Here is a 25,220-nt window from a genome sequence, read left to right as displayed (position 1 = left end):
AAGATCCAGAGGGGCAACTCTGGATAGGCCCCTGGCCTTGGGGTTCTTCACAGATGGTGTCAAGAAAACTTAATTAGGGTGGTGATTGGAATAAACTCAGGTTGCAGAGGAAGCACAGTGGATGGGCGGGCTAATACAGCCTTGGAAAGTAGGGACCAGAGGAGGGGGCATTGCTTGAGGCTTGCAAAGAAAGGCCAATCAGGGGAGGAGATTGGCGAGGGCCTTGGTCTTCCAGGCAGGGGGACAGGAGAGAAAACATGGTTGGAATGTAGCATTGGTGGTGGGGTTGGTGAGAGATGGAACTGGAAATGAAAGTGGTGGTGGTCCCGGGAGGAGCCTTGAAAGTGAGCAGAATAAATATCTAACTCTGGGAACCATGAGAGTCTGAAAAGTTTCACAGGAAAGACCACTCTGTTTAGAATGTGGAGCATGAGATTAAGGGCACATGGCTGACACAGAAAGCCTGGGAAGGAGGCTCCCAGAGCAGCTCAGGCAACCGATGAGGCTGGCCCTGCTGCAGGGTGGTGAATATGGGGGTGGGTCCGTATGGGCAGACGACTATGCCAGGTATTGTGCGGTGGAGAAAGGGGTTCCAGGGCTTGGTGGTCAAGAGTGAGGCTGAGTATGAACAGGGATGCAGACCATTCCCCTAAAGCTTTATTTTTGTGCCCTTTTACTCTCAGAGCCCTCCAGGTAAGAGCTTACAGTGTAAAGAAATTAGGAAACAAAAGAGATGGAGGGGCAGAGTGAAAGCTGGGCGAGTGGAGGTGTGGTTTTGTTAGAAAAGGGGGCCCTGGTTTATAGGGTAGAGGGCCACCACTTTCCAAAGCACTTGCCAGGTGTGTCCATGAGCCATGTCACAGGAATGAATTTCGCGCTCCTGAATTTTGCAGGTATATGGATCCATCCCTCGACTCCACGCTGATGGACTGCAGGGCGGCCCTAGATTTGCTCTACATGCAGGTGAGGGTCACCAAGAGCTCTGACAGCACCGCAGATCACAGGCCATGTTGGCTTGGAATCACTGAAAAAAAATCTGTGGTAGTTAATAATTCTACCTCCATACCTAAAATAGGCAAATTCATAGAGAGAGAAAGTAGAACAGAAGTTACCAGGGGCTGCGGGGAGTGGAGAAGTTGTTGTTTGATGAGTGCGAGTTTTTGTTGGGGGTGACAAAAAGTTTTAGCTCTAAATAGTGGTGACGATTATCCAACATTGTGAATGTATATAATGACTCTGAATTTTGTGAACAGTTAAAATGACAAGTTATGTTGTATATATTTTACCTCGATAACAATAAAATGTAAAAAGTAGAGGAATTTAGAGAGAGAAAAGGAATTCTATCTCTATTTTAACAATCCCTCTGTGAATTTGCAGCTGACGCACTGTCATCATGAGCCTAGAAAGGCTATCCCTGATAACTTAAAGTCACACGTGATCCCTAAATCTCACTCTAGCATAGCCTTCTCGCCCCTGAGCCAAGAAGCAGCCTGGGTGGGCGTGTGGCCTGCGGGGTTACGCTGCGCTCCGGGCTCAGAGAACCCATGCTTCTGTAATGATCGCTGTTATCATCTTGAAATTCTTCATTTTATCTTTATTTTTTATTAAAAAAATTAAATTTTCATGGTACATAGTAGGTGTATATATAATATTTATGGGTTACATGAGATATTTTGATGCGGGCATGCAGTGTGTAATAATCCCATCAGGGTAAATAAGGTATCTATTTCCTCAAGCATTTATCCTTTACGTTACAAACACTCCAATTATACTCTTTTAGTTATTTTTAAATGTACAATTAATTTTTTTTTTTTTTTACTGTAGTCATCCTGTTGTGCTAGCAAATACTAGGTCTTATTCATTCTATTTTGTTGTGCCCATTAACCAAAATTTTTAATTTTTGAATAGCATTTTCATTTTGCACTAGGTAGACCCTGAAAATTATGTAGTTGGCCCTACCTACTCCTACCCCCAGCCTCTAATAAAGTAAATTTCGAGCTTGGCTTCAGTTCTCTTCTCCTGTCTCGTGTGGTGAAGCTTCTGCCAAGTCGTGGAATGGTCAGCCCGTGCTGCCCCCAACATACACACCCAGGTCACTAGCTGCCTCAGGTGTTCACACTCACCACACCGCCATCTTCAGAGACCCGATCTTTTCCAGGCTTGGCTTCCACAATTCTGGGAAGAAAGCTCAGAAACTTCTTTCAGTGAGTTCCCTGAGAATATCTCACAGTCTATTCTTAGGCAGCAGGCAGGGTGGTGGCCTGCAGCCCTGCCCTGCTCCAACCCCTCCCAGACTTTCTGTCTCACTCAGGCTAAACCCCAAATCCCAACGTCCTTGTTCTGTTTCCTCTGTAGCATTTCTACCATCTGCCAATGTAAGTATGTGTGTGTGTTGTGTACATTTGTTTACTCTCTCCCTACTGGAATGATTTCTCCATGAAAGTGGGTATTTATTTGTTCACTGCTGCGTCCCCAGAAACTGGAACTGTTCCTGGCACAATGTCGGCATTAAGCCCTGTGGTGGGCCTGGCATCGTATTAATTAAGTGCATTGTGTCATTGGAGCTTCATAACAGCTCTGTAAGGCAGTTGGTACCATCCACATTTTCGGAAGAATAAAACATTAGGTTTGCTGACAAAAGATTCAGTAGTGGGTTTGGATTAATAGAAGATGTAGATGAAGAAATTTAACAACACTTATTTGCAGGTGGCTTTTATTTAGCGTGATTCTAAGCCGCTACACTCGATAGCTTTTATAAACTCAGGAGACAGAGAGAGATGGTGGGTAAGTTCTTACTTTTAATGAGCTTTTCAAGTGGAATGTTAATAAAACCTACTGTAGTACTTTGTGTATAGAAAAAGGTCAATTTTGGTGGATTTTGATACCCTGGCTTACCAGAGGGCATAGAAGGGGAAAGAAACTTAGCCCATGCCTCCTTAAGTGACTTTTAGAGATCAAGACCCCAAAGCTCTTCTAAATTCTAAGAGGGTAAATCAAAATATCACTTATTAGATGTTTAATGTTCACTATTGTATTTTTATGGCTAGAATATAGCTTTGAGTTCATTCCATATTATACATTAATCAATGTATAATTATGTTCTGGTTCAGCCTGGGCACGGGGGCACACACCTGTAATCCCAGCACTTTGAGAGGCTGAGGCAGGTGGATTACTTGAGCTCAGAAGTTCAAGACCAGCCTGGGCACTATGGCAAAATCCCATCTCTACCAAAAATATAAAAGTCAGCCAGGTGTGTTGGTGTGTGCCTGTGGTTCCAGCTACTCAGGAGGCTGAGGTAGGAGGATGGCTTGAGCCCAGAAGGCGGAGGTCACTTGAGATGTGATCACACCATTACACTCCAGTCTGGGCAACATACCAAGAACCTGTCTCAAAAAAAAAAAAAGTCACATTCAGTGTACTTGTGTTATATGAGTTAGAGCATAATTTTCCACTTTAAATGTTTATTGAGGCCCATCCTTGCTATTGTATCCTTGCTATTATGATACATTATTAGCTGTGTCTGGTTTGATACCATGTCCTTGGTTGAGAGTGCATCACATAGTTCTAATATTGTTCCTGTGGGAAATGTCATCTTTATGGCATGTCTTTTGCTTCTCATTATGATGAGAGGTCAGAGCTTTGAGCATCATAATGTGACTTTTTAAATCTGTCTTCATTAAAGAGTTATAACCAGAGGGAAACCGATGATGGTACTTCCTCTGCTCAAAGCTTAAAAAAAAGGGGGGCTTCATGGGAGGCACACTGAATTGCAATTTAAGAAATGAATTCTGTCCCTTGTTTTGCCACCGGCCCTCTCTCTGGGTGACTCTGGGCCAGCCATTGCATCCTTCTGAACCACGACATCTCCCTGTTGAGACGAGGTGGAACTAACATCATCTCTAAGTTTTCTGCAAACTTTAATAGACTGTCATTCTAGCCTTAGCTCATTGCCTGGCAAAGTCTCCAAAAAATTGTCGTTGATGTCATAATAATCTTTATCATCACTGTTATCATCATCGTCGTCGTCATCATCATCATCATCATCATCATCATCATCATTGTTCCCTGAATCTGGGTAGAGGAGCTAAGAAGTCAAAGATGGGTCCAAGTTCAGCAGGAGAGCCAGGACCACAATCACTGCCTCTTTTGGGAGGCCTGCCTTGGCTCTCCCCAGAAGAAAATGCCTGCCTTCCTCCAACTTCTCCCAACCAGACTGAATGGCCAAGGGCAGAGACTGTCTCATTCCTTCTGTGTCATGGGTGCCTGGAATATGTGAAAGACTAAGAAGTGGCCAGGCGTGGTGGTTCACACTTGTAATCCCAGCACTTTGAGAGGCCAAGGCAGGTGGATCACCTGAGGTCAGGAGTTCAAGAATAGCCTGGTCCACATGGTGAAACCCCGTCTCTACTAAAAATACAAAAATTAGCTGGGCATGGTGGTACACTCCTGTAGTCTCAGTTACTCTGGAGGCTGAGGCAGGATAATCACTTGAACCCAGGAGGCAGAGGTTGCAGTGAGCCAATAATACGTCACTGTACTCCTGCTTGGGCGACAGCATGAGACTCTGTCAAAAAAGAAAAAAAAAAGACTAAGAAGCAGTTATACTTTAAAAAAGTTAACATGAAAAGCTCTTGAGTTCTGATAAATAATGGAACCATCATAATTAACTATTAAGGGGCACAGCTTTGATTTTCTAAAGCAGATGTGCCCAGTGATAGCCAATGAGTCAACTGAATTCCCACAGCCTGTTTCCTTTCTTCTCCTCCTCTTTTAACCTGAGTTTAAAAATGAGAGATTACATTTAAAACTGTAAGTAAGTATAAATTTTGAAGGCTCAGTCAATTCTGGGCCTGCATTTCAGCAGGGCCATTGCTGGCCTGGACAGTAATACAGATTAGAAAAAGGCACCCCATCCTCCAGGTGGGGCTAGCCCTGCGTCAGGGCCCATGGCTTGGTGAGTGGAGGGGGGCTGACCTTTGGCTTCCTGACTCCCCCATGCCCTGGTGACCTTGTCCAGGCAAATGCGTCCCTCGCCCTTCTCTACCACGTGTTAGCCAGAACTGAGTGGCCAGTGTCTGCCTTTGAGAGGCATGTGACCTCCATTTCTCGCTACTGTGCCCACTGCAGAAGATGCTAGAGCATGTGTGATTGAAGTTGAGGAAGACCACGGCTTATGTGATTTTGCTTGATTTTTTAATTTTTTAATTTTATTATTTTTTCTTTTTTTCTATCTGCAGCACCTTTAGGATGCTTGATTTTTTAAGTTCAGTTCTGCATAAGCCCCTCTCAGCCAGTGTTCAGGGAACCATGTAACTGAGTAGACTTGTCTAGCTCGACTCTCATTGTCTGGACCTACTCAGAGTGAGGCACTGTATAAAATCACATTTGAGTGATGACTTGTGAACCCATAATCAGGGTCAACTCTTTTCAAAGGTGATGATATAAGGCTGGGCACAGTGGCTCACACCTGTAATCCCAGCACTTTGGGAGGCAGAGGTGGGCAGATCACCTGAGATTAGGAGTTTGAGACCAGCCTGGCCAATGTGGTGAAACCCCGTCTCTACTAAAAATACAAAAATTAGCCAGGTGTGATGTCACATGCCTATAGTCCCAGCTACTTGGGAGGCTGGGGCAAGAGTATGGCTTGAGTCCAGGAGGCAGAGATTACAGTGAGCTGAGATCACACCACTGCACTCCAGCCTGGGCAACAGAGTAAGACTGTCTCAAAAAAAAAAAAAAAAAAAAAAAAGGCCGGGTGTGGTGGTTCATGCCTGTAATCCCAGAACTTTGGGAGGCCAAGGCAGGCCAATCATCTGAGGTATCTGAGGTCAGGAGTTCCAGACCAGCCTGACCAACATGGTGAAACTCCCTCTGTACTAAAAAGACAAAAAATTAGCTGAGCATGGTGGCACACGCCTGTAATCCCAGCTACTTGGGAGACTGAAACAGGAGAATCGCTTGAACTCAGGAGGCAGAGGTTGCAGTGAGCCGAGATTACACCATTGTACTCCAGCCTGGGCAACAGGAGTGAAACTCTGTCTCAAAAAAAAAAAAAGGTAATGAAACAAAACAGTTACGTTACCCTTGCTGTAGGACATCTGCATCTCTGTGTCTGAGGATCCAGTTACTCTGATGGTGAATGACACGTCTTGGGTTAGTACTTACTGCTGTGACTCCTGTTTATCTTTACACAGCCATCCCTTCTTTTCGATATTGTTCCCCTGTGCTAACAGCCTTTACTGGATTCTACCATCAAGTACAATTCAGGAAAGAAGGCAGCGTTTAGTTCTTCACACCCATGCTTTCTCGTATGGTCTGTAGGTTTGGTTTGAAGAAGAACTGGCGACAAGGAGAAAGCCTTGGGGTAGGTAGCTGCCTACCTGGTAAGAATTCAGTGGCTTGGGCAAGGGTAGGAGGGCCTGCTATAAGTGCCCACACCTGGGTTTGCTCTAACTCCTGCCACTTACTCGCTGGGTCATCTTGAACATCATAACCTCTCTGAACCTCAATTTACTCATCTGTAAAATGGTGGTGTAATTGTTCCTCCCCACAGAATAGAGTAGGCCCCCCTTATCCTTGGTCTGGCTTTCTGTGGTTTCAGTTACCTGCGGTCAGGCATGGTCTGAAAATATTAAGTGGAAAAATTTCAGAAATAAACAATTCATAAGTTTTAAATTGCATGCCATTCTACGTAGTGTGATGAAATGTCTTCCTGGCCCAGAACATGAATCATCTCTTTGTCCAGTTTATTCACCTTGTCTGCATCATCATCCACCCATCAGTCACTCAGTAGTGATCTCAGTTATCACCGTCCTGGTATCCCAACACTTGTGTTCAAGGCCCCAGTTTTACTTAATAATGGCCCTAAAGTGCAAGGGTAGCAATGCTGACATATTGTTATACTTGTTCTATTTTCTTATTAGTTATTGTTGTTCATCTCTTACTGTGCCTAATTTATAAATTAAACTTTATCATAGGTATGTATATGCAGGAGAAAACATAGTATATATAGAGTTTGATATTATCCATGATAGTACCAGTCCATCCCTTCTGGGAGTCTTGGATAGTATCCCCCGAGGATAAGGGGGACCACTGTAGTTGGGGAAAAAGTCAATAACAAAATCAAGCTAAAGCAAGTTTTCAACAAATATTAGTTATTTTTCTTCTCCTCTCTAAACCCCATGTCCTTTTCCCCTAGCCTAAAGCAATATTTAAGGCGTATTCAGCTTTTCATTATTCTCTGAAAGATAAAGCATAACCTGCCAATGTCACTGAGGTATGTAACAGATAGGCTTATGTTCAGACTAAGGTGAAAATAAGCACCTGATAATTGGCAAAGAATTGCTGGGCATTGCCATATGTAGGACACTGGGCAAGGCACGCTGAGATGACGGGCGCAGCGTCTTCCCTTAGGGGTTGACAGCCTGAGGGACAATGGCCAGTTCTGCCCTGTCATGACAAATCAGAGCAGCACAGGCCGAATGTGTGCAGCTGAGGAGGTGGACAACTGATTCCACGGCTTCCCCAGGAGCCAGACTGGCTAAAAGGGGAAGGGAGCTGGGTGCCGACAGGAGAGGGAAAGAGCACAGGAAAAGGTGCCTAGCCCAGGGAGGGTAGGCTGAGACAATAGGCTTTGTTGCTTCCACGTTCCATGTTGCTTCACCACAATCCTGACGGGCTTCCACAGGGGGCCGTTGCCTTCCAGGCGATTTCTGCCTTTGAGCCCAGTGTGGTTCTGCTGAAACCTGCAGTGGATTAGGAAGCAACCGAGAACCCCATTAGGGATTTAGAGTTTGGGAACACTTGCTGATGGTGGTTACCCTAGGCTGACCAGACAGGACCCAACAATATATTCAACTTTAATTTTTTTAATGTAAAATTAATTTTTATCTTATAAAAAGTTTGCAAGTGTGGAAGAGTTCAAAAATGAAAGTAGATGTCACCCCAAATCTTAAATCAACCAGACATATAAACTATTAATTAACTCTTTGGGTATATTTACTTCATATACATTTCATGTATTTGCACATCCATTTCCTTGACTCGTAAGTATCCATATGAGGAATTCTTGTTGTTTTACATTTATTTTTTGTTGTTTTATAAAAATTAGGGCCTACTACTAGACTCTTACTTGGTAATATGATCTTTTTCATGTACATTACACACATTTCCTATGTTGTTAAACATTCTGTGTAATTTTTAATGATAGCATAGCCTATTATTTAGTTATACCCAAACTCAATCACCTCTTCTGGGGCATTTCATAACAGTACCTATGTCACAGGATGGCGGTAAGGATTGACTTTTGTTCTGAAGCAATTAGAACATTGGCTGACACACAGTAAGCACTATACATGTGTTTGCCACTATCAAGTTGAAAGTGTTTCATTGTTATAAACAATAGCAGTAATTGACTTATCAATATATTTTTCCCAATATCTATGTTTATGATTCAAATATACTTATTATTTGGAATTCCTTTTTGTCAATTGCCAATACATAGCTGTTGTCCATTTTCCTGCTGGTGATGCTTACGTTTTTCCTATTGCTTTATATAAATATTAACTGTTTGGTATATATGATGCAACCATTCTCCTTGGTTTTCCATTTGATTCTTAGTTTTGTTCTTGGTGGTTTTCATGTACAGAAGTTTTATGTTTTCACATAATTATATATGACTATTTCTTCATTATGACATTTTGTTTTTATATCTTAAAAAAGATGTTCCCTACCTCAAGGTCAGATAAAAATATTTACCTTTTTTTTTTCCTAATTCTTTTATGGTCTTATACATTTAAATCTTTATCTGGAATTTATTTGATTGGGTGGTGTGGGGGAAGAGCTGATTTTATTTTCTTTTTTGCCAAGTATTGCCAATTGTCCCCAAGCTGTTGAACAATCCTTTCTTACTAATTTAAAAAATAAGGCTTGTAACATGCTGAATCCCTAAATATATATCCATTTGGGTTTGTTTTTATATCCCTTCATACAAGAGTATGTTTTTGTCAGATTGATTAATTTCTGCTAAGACTGCTAATTTTACAACTTCTGTTATTTTAAGGCAATACAGGACATTGAAAAAGAATGGGCCAAACCCACACAGGCGCAGAGGCAGAAATTAGCAGCTTTCCAGAAAGAAGACAATCAAACAAAGGTGAATCAAATATTGCTCCAAGAGAAATCCCTTGAAAGGGAGTTAAAGAAACACATTAGAATTGAACTGTTTCTGTAATTTATAAACCTACCAAGCACTAAAAGTGGGTCTCTTTTTTAAAAAATGAGAATATCTTCATTGATTGTTCTGACTACGGAATTAGTAAAAGCTTATTGTTTAAAGATTCTAAAAAAATACAGACGGTATATTGTGAGTCCTCTGCTAAGTTAATTAATATAGATCCTCCGCATTATTTTTAGTGACTACAGAGTATTCCATTTTATGGTTATATTATCGTTTGGCTAACCACTTTTCTGTTATTGGAAGTCGGGTTGTTTCCAGCTTTTGCTGCTATAAACCACTTTGGCAGCAAGAGCCATGAGGCCCAGGGCTGTGTCTAATGTATACATACTCTGTGTATTCACAACACCTGGTACAGCTCCTGGCTGAAGTCCCTGAATACTGCAGCCAACATCCTCTTTCTTTGAGTATGTGTTCTATTATTCCTCAGGATATATTTCTAAACACTCATTTTTAAAGTTTCCTTAAAGGTGTTACTAACTCACATACCTCCTGCCCCCAAGCAGCGAATGTGAGTCTGACAGACAAGACGTATTTGAACAGAAGAAATGGCCTCTGTTTCGTTGTGTTGTCTTTTTAAAAATTCTTTTGACTTTGCCAATGTTCACAACTGCAACATTGATTTTTGAATGAAATACAACCAAAATTTAGAGGACTCGTTTATACGTAACAGAAAATAATTCTTCAAAGGCTCACTGAGATTTTTACTGATGAACTGCAAAAAAGAAAAAGGAACGGCACATACTGCCACAATTTAGTATCCCCTGCCACCCACCAGCCTGGTGTTCTACCTCAGCTTTGTCACAAAAAAAGGAGCTCAGTTTTTCTCTGTGTTTGGAAATTTTGACAAGTGCAGCTTCTATTTTGATTGATAGAATATTGCTGTTACTTTAGATGCAATTACAAACTGTGTATACCACAACCAAGTCTTTGTACATATCTGCCCTAAAAACCTCTTAATTTAGTAAGAATGTTGTTCTTACCATGCTCTGCCAAAATGTGTATTTGTAGTTTTTCCACAAAATAAATTTTATCTTCTATGATAAACATTTGATCTGAATTTACCATACTATTTGTAATAATGCTATTTTTAAAAAGCTTTGCTTTGACTACATAAATTGAATGAAAAAAATTTAATTATTATTGAAATTTACTTTCTCTCAAAGCATCTGCATGTACTGATATGCAATCAACATTATTTGTTTGTGAAGTTCTTCGGCTAATGGAGCAAACACATTAACAACTATATTTTATGTACAAGAAAACTTGGAACTGAAAATGAGTGAAATTAACTTAAAGAAGACTCATTTGATCTAAATCTGAGAAAGGCTGTGGTCCATGGGCCATGTTTTTTGTAAATAAAGTTTTATTGGCACACAGTTACAATCATTCATTCATGTATTGTCTAAGGCTGCTTTTGTGTTGCAGTGGCAGAGGTAAGTAGTTGCAACAGGGACCATATGTCTGTATAGCTGAAAATATTTACTAGATGGTTCTTTACGTAAAAGTTTACCAATCCCTGATCAAAATGAAAATAAATTAATATAAACATATTTTCTGCAGCTGTGTATGTCAAATTGTCTTTTTTAGATACAATCTTAACTAATTTTCAAGCAGATAATCCTTGTAGCTTTCTGTCTTCTGGTGTTCATATAGTTAGTAATATCACAACACCCGTTTATTGAATGTCAAATGCCAACAGGCATTTTATATAAGTTACTTACTCATCACCAACTTTTTTGCAAAATAGAGCTTCACTTTTCAAACACTTTCATTTATTTTAGTTCATTGCAGCCAAGAGATTATTGCAATTTTAAAGAAGTGTTATCAAACAATAAGATAAACAATTATAGATTTATACCATATCAGTTAGAAAGTGTCGTAGCAAAAACATGACACTACTCTCTGCTCCATGGCAAGATGACTCAGCTCCTGCCCCCAGTCACTGCACGAGTAACATGTACTCACAGCCTGTCCTTTCTGATGTTTCTCACTGACCCAACCAAAGGCCAGCACCTTACTGCATCTCCCTAGCTGAAGCCTGGACAGTGGCACAATGAGCTGGCACATGTGGCTGGATGGGACAGTGGCTTTGAATACTCCTGCCGGCACGAGATCAGGAGTCAGCTGTCCCTTACTGCTTCTGTCTCAGCCTGTTTCACTGTATCAGAGAAAGCCTCTGGAGTCTTTGTAAAGGAGGTGTGAGGTACCTTGCTTCAGGAAAGGATCACAAGTTGTCACTGGGTAGTCTTCTTTCTGATTTAGCCATGTGCTAAAGTGGGAACTGTTCTCTGCATGCACATCTCACATACCACTAGGCCAGGCCCATGGAGAAAGCTGGAAGAACAGAGTGGAAGTCACTAAACCCATACCAGCTTATTAAAATGCAATCGTTAATAAAATGAAAAGCCCTGGACAGATGTTAATGAGACAGGATGCCTTGATCAGTGGTGTGACTGCAACTGTCCTCAGTTCTTACGTCACTTCAGAAACAGGGAAAAGTTAAATTTTAAAAGTCACATAAAAGTGTTCCCTTGGCAACTGGGGGCTCTCTGGAATTCCATTTAGAAAGCAGACCAGCTCGTGGCCTCATTGCCATTTCTAAAATCTCTTTCTCTGGCAATTAATAACATCATCACATAAAGCAGCCTGTAGAAGTGAACTACTTTTCTTCCTACATAGATCTCAGCTTAACTTTTTAAAAGCCAGTATTTTAGGCCAGGCACAGTGGCTCACGTCTGTAATCCCAGCACTTTGGGATCCGAGGCAGGCAGATCACGACAAGGTCAGGAGGTCGAGACCATCCTGGCCGACATGGTGAAACTCTGTCTCTGCTAAAAATACAAAAATTAGCTGGGCATGGTGGCACTTGCCTGTAATCCCAGCTACTTGGGAGGCTAAGGCAGGAGAAATGCATGAACCAGGGAGTCGGAGGTCGCAGTAAGCCGAGATCGCACCATAGCACTCCAGCCTGGGTGGTAGAGTGAGACTTTGTTTTTTTTGTTTGTTTGTTTGTTTTTTTTAAAAAAGCCAACATACACTTTTTTTGTTTACTTGCTATTATAATCTGCTGAGACAGAATCATATCTGTTCATCCATTTTATGGACTCTTTTCTTCATTCTTCATTTACTCATGGAATATTTTCATTTCCACTGCGTACCAAGCACCATAACAGGGGCAGGGACACAATGGTGAAAGAGGCAGAAATGGTCCCTTCCCTGGAAGGACACTCCAGGAATTTCCCCCAGGCTTCTGGTAAGCACCAGGGGCATTATCTCCATTTGTACGATCAAGAAGAAAAGGTGCTTTCACTGTGACTTAGTTCCATGTATTCTCCTAGAATGGTAGTAGCTTCTGACATGAGGTTTTCATCTGTTTCAAGTGGTCTTTTGCTTCTTCTTGCTTCCCCTCCCACCCATCACCCTCTTTGGAGCAGTTTTTGGAGCTGGCCCGGGAGGTTCAGCACTATGGATACCTGCAGCTGGATCCTTGTACCTGTGACTACCCAGAACCAGGCTCTGGAGCTGTTCTGTCTGTCGGCAATAACGAGATCAGCTGCTGCATCACCCTGCCTGACAGCCAGACCCAGGATGTCATTTTCCAGATGAGCAGAGTGAAGTGCTGGCAGGTCACTTTCCTTGTGAGTATCTTGGCACCTTGCTTTGCCCATGACTTAAAAATCCTAGTACACTTGGATGACAAAGTTGGCACTAGGGAGACAGGTTTACCATTTGAATCTGTACCTTGAGTGGAGTGACATCTAAGCCACATTAAATATCACCTAGTGGTAAAACCTATCTGTAGTCTGATGCAGGTTCCCCACCCAGGGAATCAGAAACATCGATCTTTCCACCTTCCAACAGCAGGCCTCCCTACTGCTTGAAGGGTGCCTGTAGTAATAACAGCAGATGGCAATAACAGCTACCATTTATTGAACACTTACTACGTGCTCAGTGCTGACAAGGTCTCTACCCTTCAAGACTGGCACCGACTGGCAGACCTTTTCTTACAACACCTTGGCATCATGCTTGCATTGCCAGCTCCTCGTAAGAGAAACCCTTATCAGATTTATTGAGTGCCCACTTTGTGCCAGGGGCTGTGCTGCACTGTGTCATCTATTATGTAATTCAGTCCATAAGACCCCAGTGAGCTAAGTGGTGTTATCCTCTTTACACAGGAAGCTGAGGTTAACTAATAGAGGACAAAAGTTATCAGAGCATGACACCCACTTGTTAAATCCATGGAATCCCTGGGAATTTTTTAGCTGGGCTCATACTTGACCTCTCTGTGGCATTCAATACTGTCAACCATTTCTTCCTTCTCAAAAATCTCCTTTCTCCCCTACTTTTGTGGGCCACTTCTCCCTCTGAGCATTCCTGAAATGCTGGTGTTTCTGGCATTGCATTCTAGCATAATTCCTCTACATATTCTATGAAATCAATCGCCCAGATTCTTCTCAAAGGCCCAGTTTTTCCTACATCCGGATGCCTTCAACCAGGTGTCTCACAGACATCTCAAACTCAGCCTTTACCCAAAGCAGACGTGTCCTTTCCTCCTTATGCCTTTCATGGGGTTCTTCTGCCTGTGATCCCTATCTTGGTCAAGGGAATTTCCACTACTACACCCTAACTGCCAAACCAGAAATCTTGAAATTATCTCTGACTTTTCTCTCTCTCTGACCCTACACATTTAAGGGCTAATGGAGGCCTATCCATTCTATACTTTTCTCTCCCTCAAAAGTCTCCCTTACCAGCCTGGGCAACATGGCAAAATCCCATCTCTACAAACTAATACAAAAAGTAAGCCAGGCATGGTGGTGTGCACCTGTGGTCCCAGCTACTGGGGAGGCTGAGGTGGGAGGATCCCTTGAGCATGGAAGGTAGAGGCTGCAGTGAGCTGTGATTATGCCACTGTACTCCAGCCTGGGCAACAGTGAAATCCTGTCTCAAAAAAAAAAAAAAATTCCCTGTATCTCCGCACTCACAGCTTGATCTCAACATGCCCTGTGTGGATGGATTGAACAGTTTCCTAACCCTTCTCCCTACACCACTCTTTCCTCCTGGAGGTCAGAGAAAATATATTGTATGATCGTAGCCCTTTGAAACATATGGAAACATGTTTTGTGGCCCCAGATTTCATATCTTGGTAAATGTTTCACATGTATCTTAAAAAGAATATGCCTTCCATTTTGGGTAGAACATTCTATAAATATCAATTGCCTTAGAGATTGGCTCGTTTTTGCTCTGTATAACTTGTTGGAAGTCCATCCAGTTGCTGACTATATCAGTAGTTTGTCTCTTTTTATTATTGAGCAGCAGTCCATGGTCTGGTTGTTCCAAAGTTTGCTTCATCATTTACTCATTGAAGAACCTCTGGTTGTTTCTAGTTTTTAGCTGTTATGAATAGAGCTGCTATAAACCTTCACATACAGGTGTGTGTTTGACCATGAGTCTTCATTTTCCTGGAATAAATGCCCAGAAGTACAATTGTGGGTCATGTAGTAATTGCATGTTTACTTTTTAAAGAAACTGCCAAACTGTTTTTGCGAATGGCTATGTCATTTTACATTCCCACCAGGAATGTACGAGTGAGCCAGTTTTCTGCATTCTCACCAGCATTTGGTGTGGTCACTATTTTTTTTTTTTTTTTATTGTAGTCATTCTAATATATGTGTAAAGGTATTTCATTGTGACTTAAGTTTGCATTTCTCAATGGGTTATGATGCTGAATATCTTCATGTGTTTATTTGCCATCTGTATATCTTCTTTGGTAAAATGTCTTCTCATATATTTTACCCATTTTTGAATTGGATTGTTTGGCTTTTCCTGTTGAGTTTTGAGAGTTATTGATGGATTCTAGATACGTGTTCTTTGTTGGCCATCTGGTTTCCAAATATTTTCTCTTACTCTATAGTTTCGGGTTTGTTTGTTTGTTTGTTTGTTTTTGTTTTGAGACAGAGTCTCACTCTGTCACCCAGGCTGGAGTGCAGTAGTGCAATCTCAGCTCACTGCAGCCTCTGCCTCCCAGGTTCAAGGAATTCTCCTGCCTCACCCTCCCAAGTAGCTGGGAATACAGGCATGCGCCACCAGGCCTGGCTAATTTTTTGTATTTTTGGTAGAGCTGGGGTTTCACCTTGTTGTCCTGGCTGGTCTCAAACTCCTGACCTCAAACAATCTGCCCATCTCGGCCTCCCAAAGTTCTGGGATTACAGGTGTGAGCCACCACACCTGGCCCACTCTATAGTTTTTCATCCTCTTAAACAAGGTCTTTTGCAGAGCAAAAATTTTTAATTTTGATTAAATCTAATTCATCAATTTTCCTTCTTTGGATTGTGCTTTTACTGTCAAGTCCAAGAACTCTTTGATAAATCCTGTTATAGATGCTGAAGTTTTTCTATTTTTTTTTTTTTCTAAAAGTTTTACAGTTAGGGGTTTTACATGTAAGTTCATGATCCATTTTCAGTTAATTTTTGTATACAGTATGAGACTTAGGATAAGGTTATCAGACCAGGCGCAGTGGCTCATGCCTATAATCCCAGTGCTTTGGGAGGCCGAGGCGGGCAGATTGCTTGAGGTCAGGAGTCTGAGACCAGCCTGGCCAACATGGAGAAACCCTGTCTCTGCTAAAACTACAAAAATGAGCGGGGTGTGGTGGTGTACACCTGTAATCCCAGCTACTCGGGAGGCTGAGGCAGGAGAATCCCTTGAGTCCAGGAGGGGGAGGTTTCAGTGAGCTGAGATTACGCCACTGCACTCCAACCTGGGAGACAGAGCAAGACCTGTCTCAAAATAAAATTAAAAAAATAAAACAAAATAAAAATAAGATGGTTATTCCCCCATCCCCAACCTTTTGTTTGTTTGTTTGTTTGCTTCCGGAGATCCAGTTGCTCCAGTACCATTTGTTGAAATAACTGTCTGTCCTCAATTGAGTTATTTTTACACCTTTGTCAAAAATCAGTTGGGCATGTTTGTATGGGTCTGTTTCTAGGTTCTCTATTCTGTTTGGCTGATCTATGTGTGTATTCCCCCACCAGTATCACACATGTCTTTCTTTGTAACAGCTTTATTGAGATATAATTCACATACTGTACAATTCACCCATATAAAGTATACGATTCAATGGTATGGTATTTAGTATATTCACAGAGTTGTGCAGCCATCACCACAATCAATTTTAGAACACTTTATCACCTGAAAAAGAAGTCCCATACCCTTTAGTTGTCAACTTCCTGTCCCCCCAGCCCTAAAAAACCACTAATCTACTTTCTGTCTCTATAGAATAGATTTGCCTATTCTGGATATTTTATATTAATGGAATCATATAACATGTGATGCTTGTGACTAGCTTTTTACTTAGCATGTTTTCCGGTTCATTCTTGTAGCATGTATCATCAGTACTTTATTATTTTTTATGGCCAAATAATAGTCCACTTTATGGTTATAGCATATTCTACCCATTCATCCATTGATAGACATTTGAGTTGCTTCTATATTTTGGCTGTTATGATTTATGCTGCTATGAACATTTGTGCACAAGCTTTTGTGTAGACACATGTTTTTATGTCTCTTGGGTATATACCTAGGAGTAGAATTATCATTGGGTCAAATTATATTCTGTGTTTAACTTTTTGAGGAGCTGCCAACCTACTTTCCAAAGTGGCTGCACCATTTTATATCCCCACCAGCAGTGGAGGGTTTTGATTTCTCCCCATCCTTGCCAGTACTTGTTATTAATTTTTTATTATAGCCAACCTAGTAGATAGATGTGACATGGTATCCCATTGTGATTTTGTTTATCTTAGTATTTTTTCTCTCTCTGCTTTATTTGGGGTTGTTTCTATTGCTATAGCTTTAAGATTATTGCTATTTTCTTCTGTAATGTCTAACATTGCTATTTATCCCATCCAGTGCATTTATACTTCTAGTGTTGTATTTTTCATCTCTAGAAGTTCTGTTTAGGTCTTTTTTACATCTTCCATTTCTCTCCTTATCATGCTTCTATTTTTCTCCAAATTCCTGAGTGTATGGAACATACTTTAAATAGCAGTTTCAATATTTTTGCTACTATTTCCATCATCTCTGTCATTTCTGGATCTACTTCTACTGATCGATATTTTTTTTTCTTTTTGTTTGTTTGTTTTTATCGCCTGACACTGAGTATGCACTATTCATTGATTTTTCTACTGTTTGCAGATCGTATCTTCCTCCTCCTATGCATGCCAGGTAATTTTTTGTGGTATGCTAAACATTGCGAATTTTACATTGTTGAATGTCGCATTTTACTGAATTCCTTTAAAGAATATTAGATTTTATTCTGGTGTGCAGTTAAATTACTTAGGGTTGGTTTCACTTTTTTTTTTTTTTTTTAAGAGACAGGGTCTCACTCTCTTACCCAGGCTGGAGTGCAGTGGCACAATTATGGCTCACTGCAGCCTCAACCCTGTGGGCTCAAGAGATCCTCCTGCCTCAGCCTCCCAAATAGCTGGGACTACAAGCATGTGCCTGTGCCCCGCTAATTTTCATTTTTTGCAGAAACAGGGTCTTGCTATGTTTCCCACGCTGATCTTGAACTCCTGGCCTCAAGCAATCATCTACTTCACCTTCCCAAAGTGCTGGGATTACAGGCATGAGCCCCCATGCCTGGCCAGTTTTACTTTTTTGATGCTTGCTTTTAAACTTTCTTTTCTTTTTTTCTTTTTTCTTTCTTTATTTTTTTGAGACGGAGTCTCGCTCTTGTCGCTCAGGCTGGAGTGCAGTTGTGCGATCTCGGCTCACTGCAAGCTCTGCCTCCCGAATTCAGACCATTGTCCTGCCTCAGCCTCCCGAGTAGCTGGGACTGCAGGTGCCCGCTTGCCTTAATGAAGTTGCAGAGCAGTCTTTAAGGCTAATTTAGCCCTTTACACCTTAGCTACCATTCTTAACACTCTACTTGACATCTTGTCTATTGTCTCTCTGCTCTGGCCGATGGGAACATGAACTCTTTCCATCCTTGTTTGTGAGCTCCTGCAATTTCCAACCTACTGCTTTCCAGATGTTCTTTCCCCAGCCTCATGTAGGTTTACTCTATACACACACAGATCATTATTCAGCCAAAGATGTGTCAGAAACTCTCTAGAGCTCTCGCTGTGTTTAAACCCCTAGTCTTTGGTATTCTGCACCACAAATTCCAATCTCAACTTCTTGAAACTTTTACCCTTTCTCCTCCACTCATTGAGACCCCTGGGCTCTGTTTGGGTTCCCTGTCTTTGTGTTATATCCTGGAAACCCCTTCAGGTAGTAAGCTGGGATACTTACGGGGCTCACTTCATTTGGTTTTCCTTCTCTCTGGGTTAATAGTGCTGCATTATCTGTTGTTCAGATAATGTCTGAAACATTATGTCATGTCATTATATCATGTCTGAAAACAGCTGTTTTCCAATTCATGTTTTGTTGTTGTTGTTGTTGTTTTGGAGATGGAGTCTTACTCTGTTGTCCAGGCTGGAGTGCAGTGGCACAATCTCAGCTCACTGCAAACTTCACCTCCCAGGATTAAGCGATTATCCTGCCTCAGCCTCCTGAGTAGCTGGGATTACAGGCACCAGCCACCACACTCAGCTAATTTTTGGTGTGTTTTTAGTAGAGATGGGGTGTCACCATGTTGGCCAGGCTGGTCTCAAACTCCTGACCTCAAGTGATCTGCCTGCCTCAGCCTCCCAAATTGTTGGGATTACAGGCATGAACCACTGCACCCAGCCTCCAATTCATGTTTTAACTGATGCTGCCAGACCAATATTTCTAAAATATAAATATAATTCCTGCTTTTTGGAGACAAGGTCTTGCTATGGTGCCCAGGCTGGTTTTGAACTCCTGGGCTCAAGAGATTCTCTTGCCTCAGCCTCCCAAAGTGCTGGGATTACAGGCATGAGCTACCATACCTGGCTAAAACCTCTTAAGGAAAATCTGTTGCCCTTGGGATAATGTCTGTTGCCCCCTGGGGGAAAAATATCTTTTTTCTTACCCTATTTATTTTTTCTGTACTGCATATGATCTGCAGGAAGGGATTCTTAGCTTATAAAACCTGTAAGAGTTAGGGCTCTTTGGTGGCAAGCAATAGAAACCAACACATTGGACTCTAGTGGAAAACGGGATGTGTTGGAAGGATATGGAGTAACCTAGAGATTCAAAGGAAAAACTGATGCAGAGGTTTTAGAAAGTTAAGAACCAAAGGAGCTCAAGCTTTCTAAGAAATAGGAACTCTATCAGTACCTACCATTTGGGTCTCTCTGACTGAAATAACATGAGAAGCAGAGAGAATTACTTGTCCATTTGGCCTGAAATTGGGTCATATGCCACCCTCTGACTTTTCATTCCCTGACAGTCCTACATAGATAGCCAACAGTGGAAGAGGGATGGTTTTCCCAAGGGTATTTGAGACTCTATTACTAGGAAAAAGAATGATGGATGCTGCAAAGCAAAAATCACAGATGTTGCCTACCAGGCTTTCAGGATCTGGTCCTAAGCCTCTTCTCATATCACCCTCCATGCCTTGGAGCCTGTGCTGCAGCGACACGCATGGTCCCTTTCAGTGTCTCCAATATGCCTCAGGACATTTGCACTCACTATAGTATTTCCTCTTTCAAAAATCACCTCTCACCTCCCCTACACACCACCAAAATAAAACCACCACAACAAACTTGGGTAGTTTCTACCTCTGCTCAGATGGCCCTTCCAGGAAGCCTTCCTTTGCCCTCCTAGCCTGGGTTAGGTGCCCCTCCTATTTACTTCCATAGACCTGTGTTTCCTTCCTAACACTTAACTACTGTGGTGATTTACTTTCATGGCTCCTCCATAGACTGATACCTTCCTGGAAATAGGGACAGTCTCCCTCATTTTGATATTTTGCCCAACACATTAATGAGCCTTTTTTTTTTTTTTTTTTTTTAGAAACGAAGTCTCGCTCTTTTCACCCAGGCTGGAGTGCAATGGCGTGATCTTGGCTCACTGCAAACTCTGCCTCCCTAGTTCAAGTGATTCTCCTGCCTCAGTCTCCCGAGTAGCTGGGATTACAGGCACCTGCCACCATGCCTGGCTAATTTTTGTATTTTTAGGAGAGACGGGGTTTCACCATGTTGGCCAGGCTGGTCTCGAACTCCTGACCTCAGGCAATCTGCCTGCCTCGGCTGGGATTACAGGTGTTAGCCACCACATCTGACCAATTAATGGGCATTTAAATTTATATTGAATATAAAATATTTTCCTTTGTAGGGAACTCTGCTGGATATGGATGGGCCCCAGAGAACTCTCAACCAGAAGTTAGAGCTCAGATTTCAATACAGTGAGGATAGTTGCTGGCAGTGGTTTGTTATTTACACCAAACAGGTGAGTTCTCAGGGCAGACCTTGAACACCCTCTGTGCTGAAATGCTGTCTTGCTTGCTGGGGTGGACGAAGTACATGACCCTAACCCAACTAGAGCAGGACACTAGAGTATTCTATGTACTCTCGTTTTGGACTGTAATACCTTTTATTTTGTTTTAGGTTTTGTTTTATTTTACAAGTCACCATGGCCTTTGTGTCAGTTAGAAATGAATTTAGTTACCAAGTAATAGAATATTCAACCAACAGTGGCTTAGAGCAGGAGTCCATAGACTTTTTCTTGAAGGACCAGATAGTAAATATTTTAGGATTTGAGATCCATACAGTCTCTGTTGCAACTGCTCAACTCTGTTAAAAGCAGCCATAGACAGTATATAAACAAGTGGGTCTGGTTATGTTCCAATAAAACTTTATTTATAGAAACAGATGGTGATCTGGCCTTGTTTGCCAACTCCTGACTTAGGCAATATAGATTTTTATGATCTCAGTTAATAAGAATACTGAAGATAGATGATACTATTCTCTTGACCTTTTCCAAGCAGATAAAAAGCCACTGGTTGAGTAGCCCTTATCCCAAATGCTTAGGACCAGAATTGTTTCCAATTGCAGATTTTTTTTTTATCTTGAAATATTTGCATATACATTCATGTAGTACATAACTTTTTGGTCAGTGACAGTGTGTATATATGGCAGTGGTCCCATAAGATTATAATATAGTATTTTTACTGTACCTTTTTTATGTTTTTTTTTTTTAATGTTTCACCTTTTTCCTGCAGTACCTTTTCAATGTTTAGGTGATACACATACTTATCACCGTGTTACAATTGCCTCAGTATTTATTCAGTACAGTAGCACACTGCACAGGTTTATAGCCTAGGAGTGGGAGGCTGTATCATCTAGCTTAGGTATATAGCAGGCTCTACCATCTAGGTTTATGTAACTACACTCTATGTTGTTTGCACAATGACAAACTTGCCTAATGATGCATTTCTCAGAACATACCCCCATCATCATTAAGTGATATATAACTGTATATAATGAGATATCTTGAGGATGGGACCCAAATCTAAACATGATTCAATTATATTTCATATACACCTTAAACACATAGCCTGAATGTAATTTTATATGATATTTTAAATAAATTTGTGCATGGAACAAAGTTTGTGGACATTGAACCATCAGAAAGCAAAGACGTCACTACCTCAGCCACCCATGTGGACCATCTGTGGTTGTTGTTGGGCATCACCATCATTCCCGACTCTGAATTTATATGCTACTGATAAGCAATCCATTTCTTATACTTATTCACATGTGAATAATCGACAGTAGAAAATATGACATACCATTAATACAGTGAAAAATTATGTGTTCAGGGTAGCTAATCAGCACAATAGCATCACCAGAATACCTGTATCAGCTGTGAAACCTGTGAAACAACAGTAACAGAATCTGTGCTGTACACCTGGATTTTGACTGTTACTAGTCACAGGAGGTCAGGTGTGGAATTTCCCACTTGTGGCATCATGTAAGTGGCTCAAAAAGTTTCACATTTTGGACTTTTGGATTAGGGATGCTCAACCCATATCTCTCTTATCTGGAAAGCAAAAATTTTACCCCGGAAACCTCCAGTAGACTCCCTATTATGTTTCAATGGCCAGAACTGGATCCTATGACCACTCCTAGCTGCAAGGGAGTCTGGGAACCAAGCGTCTAGCAAAGAGAAACAGGCTTTATGATTGGCTTAGAGTAAGCATGAACCATTGCCAGGGGCTGAGCACGTTATTGTCCCAAACAAAATCAGGATCTCTTAGGAAAGAAGGGGCAATGGCTGTTGGGTAGCCAACTATCCATGTCTACCATAGGCTTTTAACTAAAACTGGAGAAGAAATGCTAAAAAAGAGAACATCTAAACACCAAATCCAATTGAAAAGTCCTTTTTACTAAATTAAGCCATTTCAAATTGGAACCAAAATTGTAGATATTCTGAAATGGAATCAAAATAGTGAAGTACTCTTTGCATCAATGTCATATTCAACTTGAGTCTCTGGTGATCAGGCTAAGTTCCATGGAACATTCTGGTTCAGAAACCAAGGCCCCTTTCGACTCTTTACTTCTAGTATAGTTGAGTCATTATATCAAAGTCCTCTGAAAACATGAAGTACTAAACCGAAATTCTAGGTTAAAGAAGTGGGTCCTTAGGTTCACCTTAAATATGAAACATCTTTAGGGAAATGGTAGACTGGTTTGCTGAGGCAAGATTGTCAGTCACTTGGAGAGACACAGAGAGATTTGGGTAGTGAAACTACCTCCCAACCTCAGAATGCTAAGTGCGGTTAAATTTTACTATGATTTTTAAATCTAGTCCATAGCAAATGAGTTTAAACCACCATAAAGAGGTGCAATAAACATTCTTTCAAAGGATTCCTACTAAGGTCTTATTTCCCCTGGAGTGTGAATTTTATTGATGTACACCCAAGGGCTACTTTTTAAGAAGTTATAATTTTTATGGATATATAATAGTTATACATACTCAAGGGCTAGTTTTGCAAAATTGGAGATGTGACTTGTGTGCTTTGCAAATACAAATGAGGGCTTGGGCCCAAATCTTTTTGAGACCTTTTAAATGAAATCTGAATCCTTGGCCAGAAGCGGTGGTTCATCCTGTAATCCCAGCACTTTGGGAGGCCAAGGTGGGCAGATCACTTGAGGTCGGGAGCTCGAGACCAGCCTGGCCAATACGGTGAAACACCATCTCTACTAAAAGAACAAAAATTATCCTGGCATGGTGGCAGGCACCTGTAATCCCAGCTACTCGGGAGGTTAAGGCAGGAGAATCCCATGAACCTGGGAGGCGAAGGTTGCAGTGAGCCAAGATTACACCACTGTGCTCCAGCCTGGGTGACAGAGGAAGACTGAGTCTAAAAAAAAAAAAAAAAAAAAAACCACAACAACTCAATCCTATTACTTTGTCTTTTTAAAATTTTTTATTCATTTTCAATCTTTTCATATTTAACAAACCTGACAGTTTATAGCAGAGTCCTGGCCTACGTACTTGTGTACTTTGTATAGGAATATGGAATTGCTCTGCATCTTATTGGACACTGTTAAACGTCCTACCTAGGTGCATTTGCTCAGGGTTTTGTTGTTTATTTTATTATCTGGTTTTGCATAGGTTACATATATGAACATATAAACAGGGCTAGTTCTTAGCAAAACTAGGAAGTCAAAATGTTTGCACAAATGCCACATCTGTTAATTCTTTTAAAAATTGATGTCAGTCCTTTTTTCTCCTTCCCTCTTTTCCCCTTTTAAATAAAATTCATTCCTATCATGCTCTACACCCCTGCAAGACACTGAGAACTGTATGTAGCCCATTTTCCCTCTAATTCTGCTTTCCGTGTTGTCCCCTCCAAGAACTTTCTACTTGGCTACCACCCCAGACTGTGCTTTCTCTCACTGTCTCCTCCCTTCTCCTTTCCATCCTTCCCTCCAACACAGTAACCAACCCTGAACGCAACACTGCGCTAAGGTCTTATAGCCTCAACGTTCATTGGCAGTTTTCCCAAACCTTAGTAGGGCCAAAGGAGAAAACAGCAAGCCAAGAATCAAGAGCAGGACAAGAGAGAAAAAGGATTAGTGGGAAAGGAGCAAATGGGAAAATCATAGGGAACCTTCAATTTTGCTCATAGTAGTGCAAAGCCTGGAATAAGGAAGCCCAGCTTTTGTGTAGCAAGATGTACAACCGTGAGTGTCTTGGCACCAATGATGATTAAGCCATGAAGGATAGTGGAGGTGACCGTCAGTCTAGAACATGAGTGATTAAAGATACTAGAAAAATAAGAAAGTGGGCCGCATGCAGTGGCTCACCACTGTAATCCCAGCACTTTGGGAGGCTGAGGCGGGTAGATCACTTGAGGTCAGAAGTTCGAGACCAGCCTGGCCAACATGGTGAAACTCTGTCTCTACTAAAAATACAAAAAAATTAGCTGGGCGTGGTGGCGGGCTGAGGTGGGAGAATCGCTTGAACCCAGGAGTCGGGGGCTGCCGTGAGCCTAGATCGCAGCCACAGCACTCCAGCCTGGGTGACAGAGCAAGACTCTGTCTCAGAAAAAAAAAAAAAAAAAAAAGAAAGAAAGAGAAAAAGAAGAAAGTGAAGTGAAGAAAAACAACTAACCTTTTTTTTCAGTTGAGTAAAAGCAATAAGTTGCTAATATATTCTTTCAAACAAACCAGTTACTATTTATGCTCAATAGAGGTCTCTCAATAATTATGTATACAATGTCTGGAATTAAATATAGGATTGACCATCATCAGTTCATCTCATTATAATAATAATAATTCGTTTTTATTGTTTGTTGCTCATAAAACATGATCTGCTTACAAAATAATAGAAAACACGGGATGCAAGGGGGTGAGTTTTAAGAGGAAAAATATTAATAGTCAGATCCTGGACATTTTTCATTTCTTTAAAAAATTTGCTATAAATATATCCACATAATTGAGAAAATTTATAGTTACTTCCTAATTGGATCTTAAGAAAACTTCTGGAAGTTAACGAAGAAATCTAAGTTCTTGAATGTGTGTTATTGGAGGGCAGAGCTCAAAATCTGCCTTGTGGTGTGAGGAGG

The 25,220-nt window shown here is 41.3% G+C and overlaps 1 protein-coding gene across 1 annotated transcript in view; it reads left to right on the top strand.

Annotated features, from left to right (window-relative positions):
• The window catches only part of SNX31 (sorting nexin 31), a 71,162-nt gene that overhangs the window by 36,230 nt on the left and 9,712 nt on the right, over positions 1 to 25,220 (top strand). Inside the window, exons 8-11 of the mRNA XM_023184025.2 lie at positions 894 to 963; positions 9,062 to 9,154; positions 12,673 to 12,876; positions 20,480 to 20,593. Coding sequence (XP_023039793.1) covers positions 894 to 963; positions 9,062 to 9,154; positions 12,673 to 12,876; positions 20,480 to 20,593 — 481 coding nt within the window. The remainder of the gene's footprint in view (positions 1 to 893; positions 964 to 9,061; positions 9,155 to 12,672; positions 12,877 to 20,479; positions 20,594 to 25,220) is intronic.

This window comes from Piliocolobus tephrosceles, chromosome 7 (genome assembly GCF_002776525.5).
Source record: "Piliocolobus tephrosceles isolate RC106 chromosome 7, ASM277652v3, whole genome shotgun sequence".
NCBI classification, from domain to species: domain Eukaryota; kingdom Metazoa; phylum Chordata; class Mammalia; order Primates; family Cercopithecidae; genus Piliocolobus; species Piliocolobus tephrosceles.
This window is presented reverse-complemented; position numbering and strand designations above follow the sequence as displayed.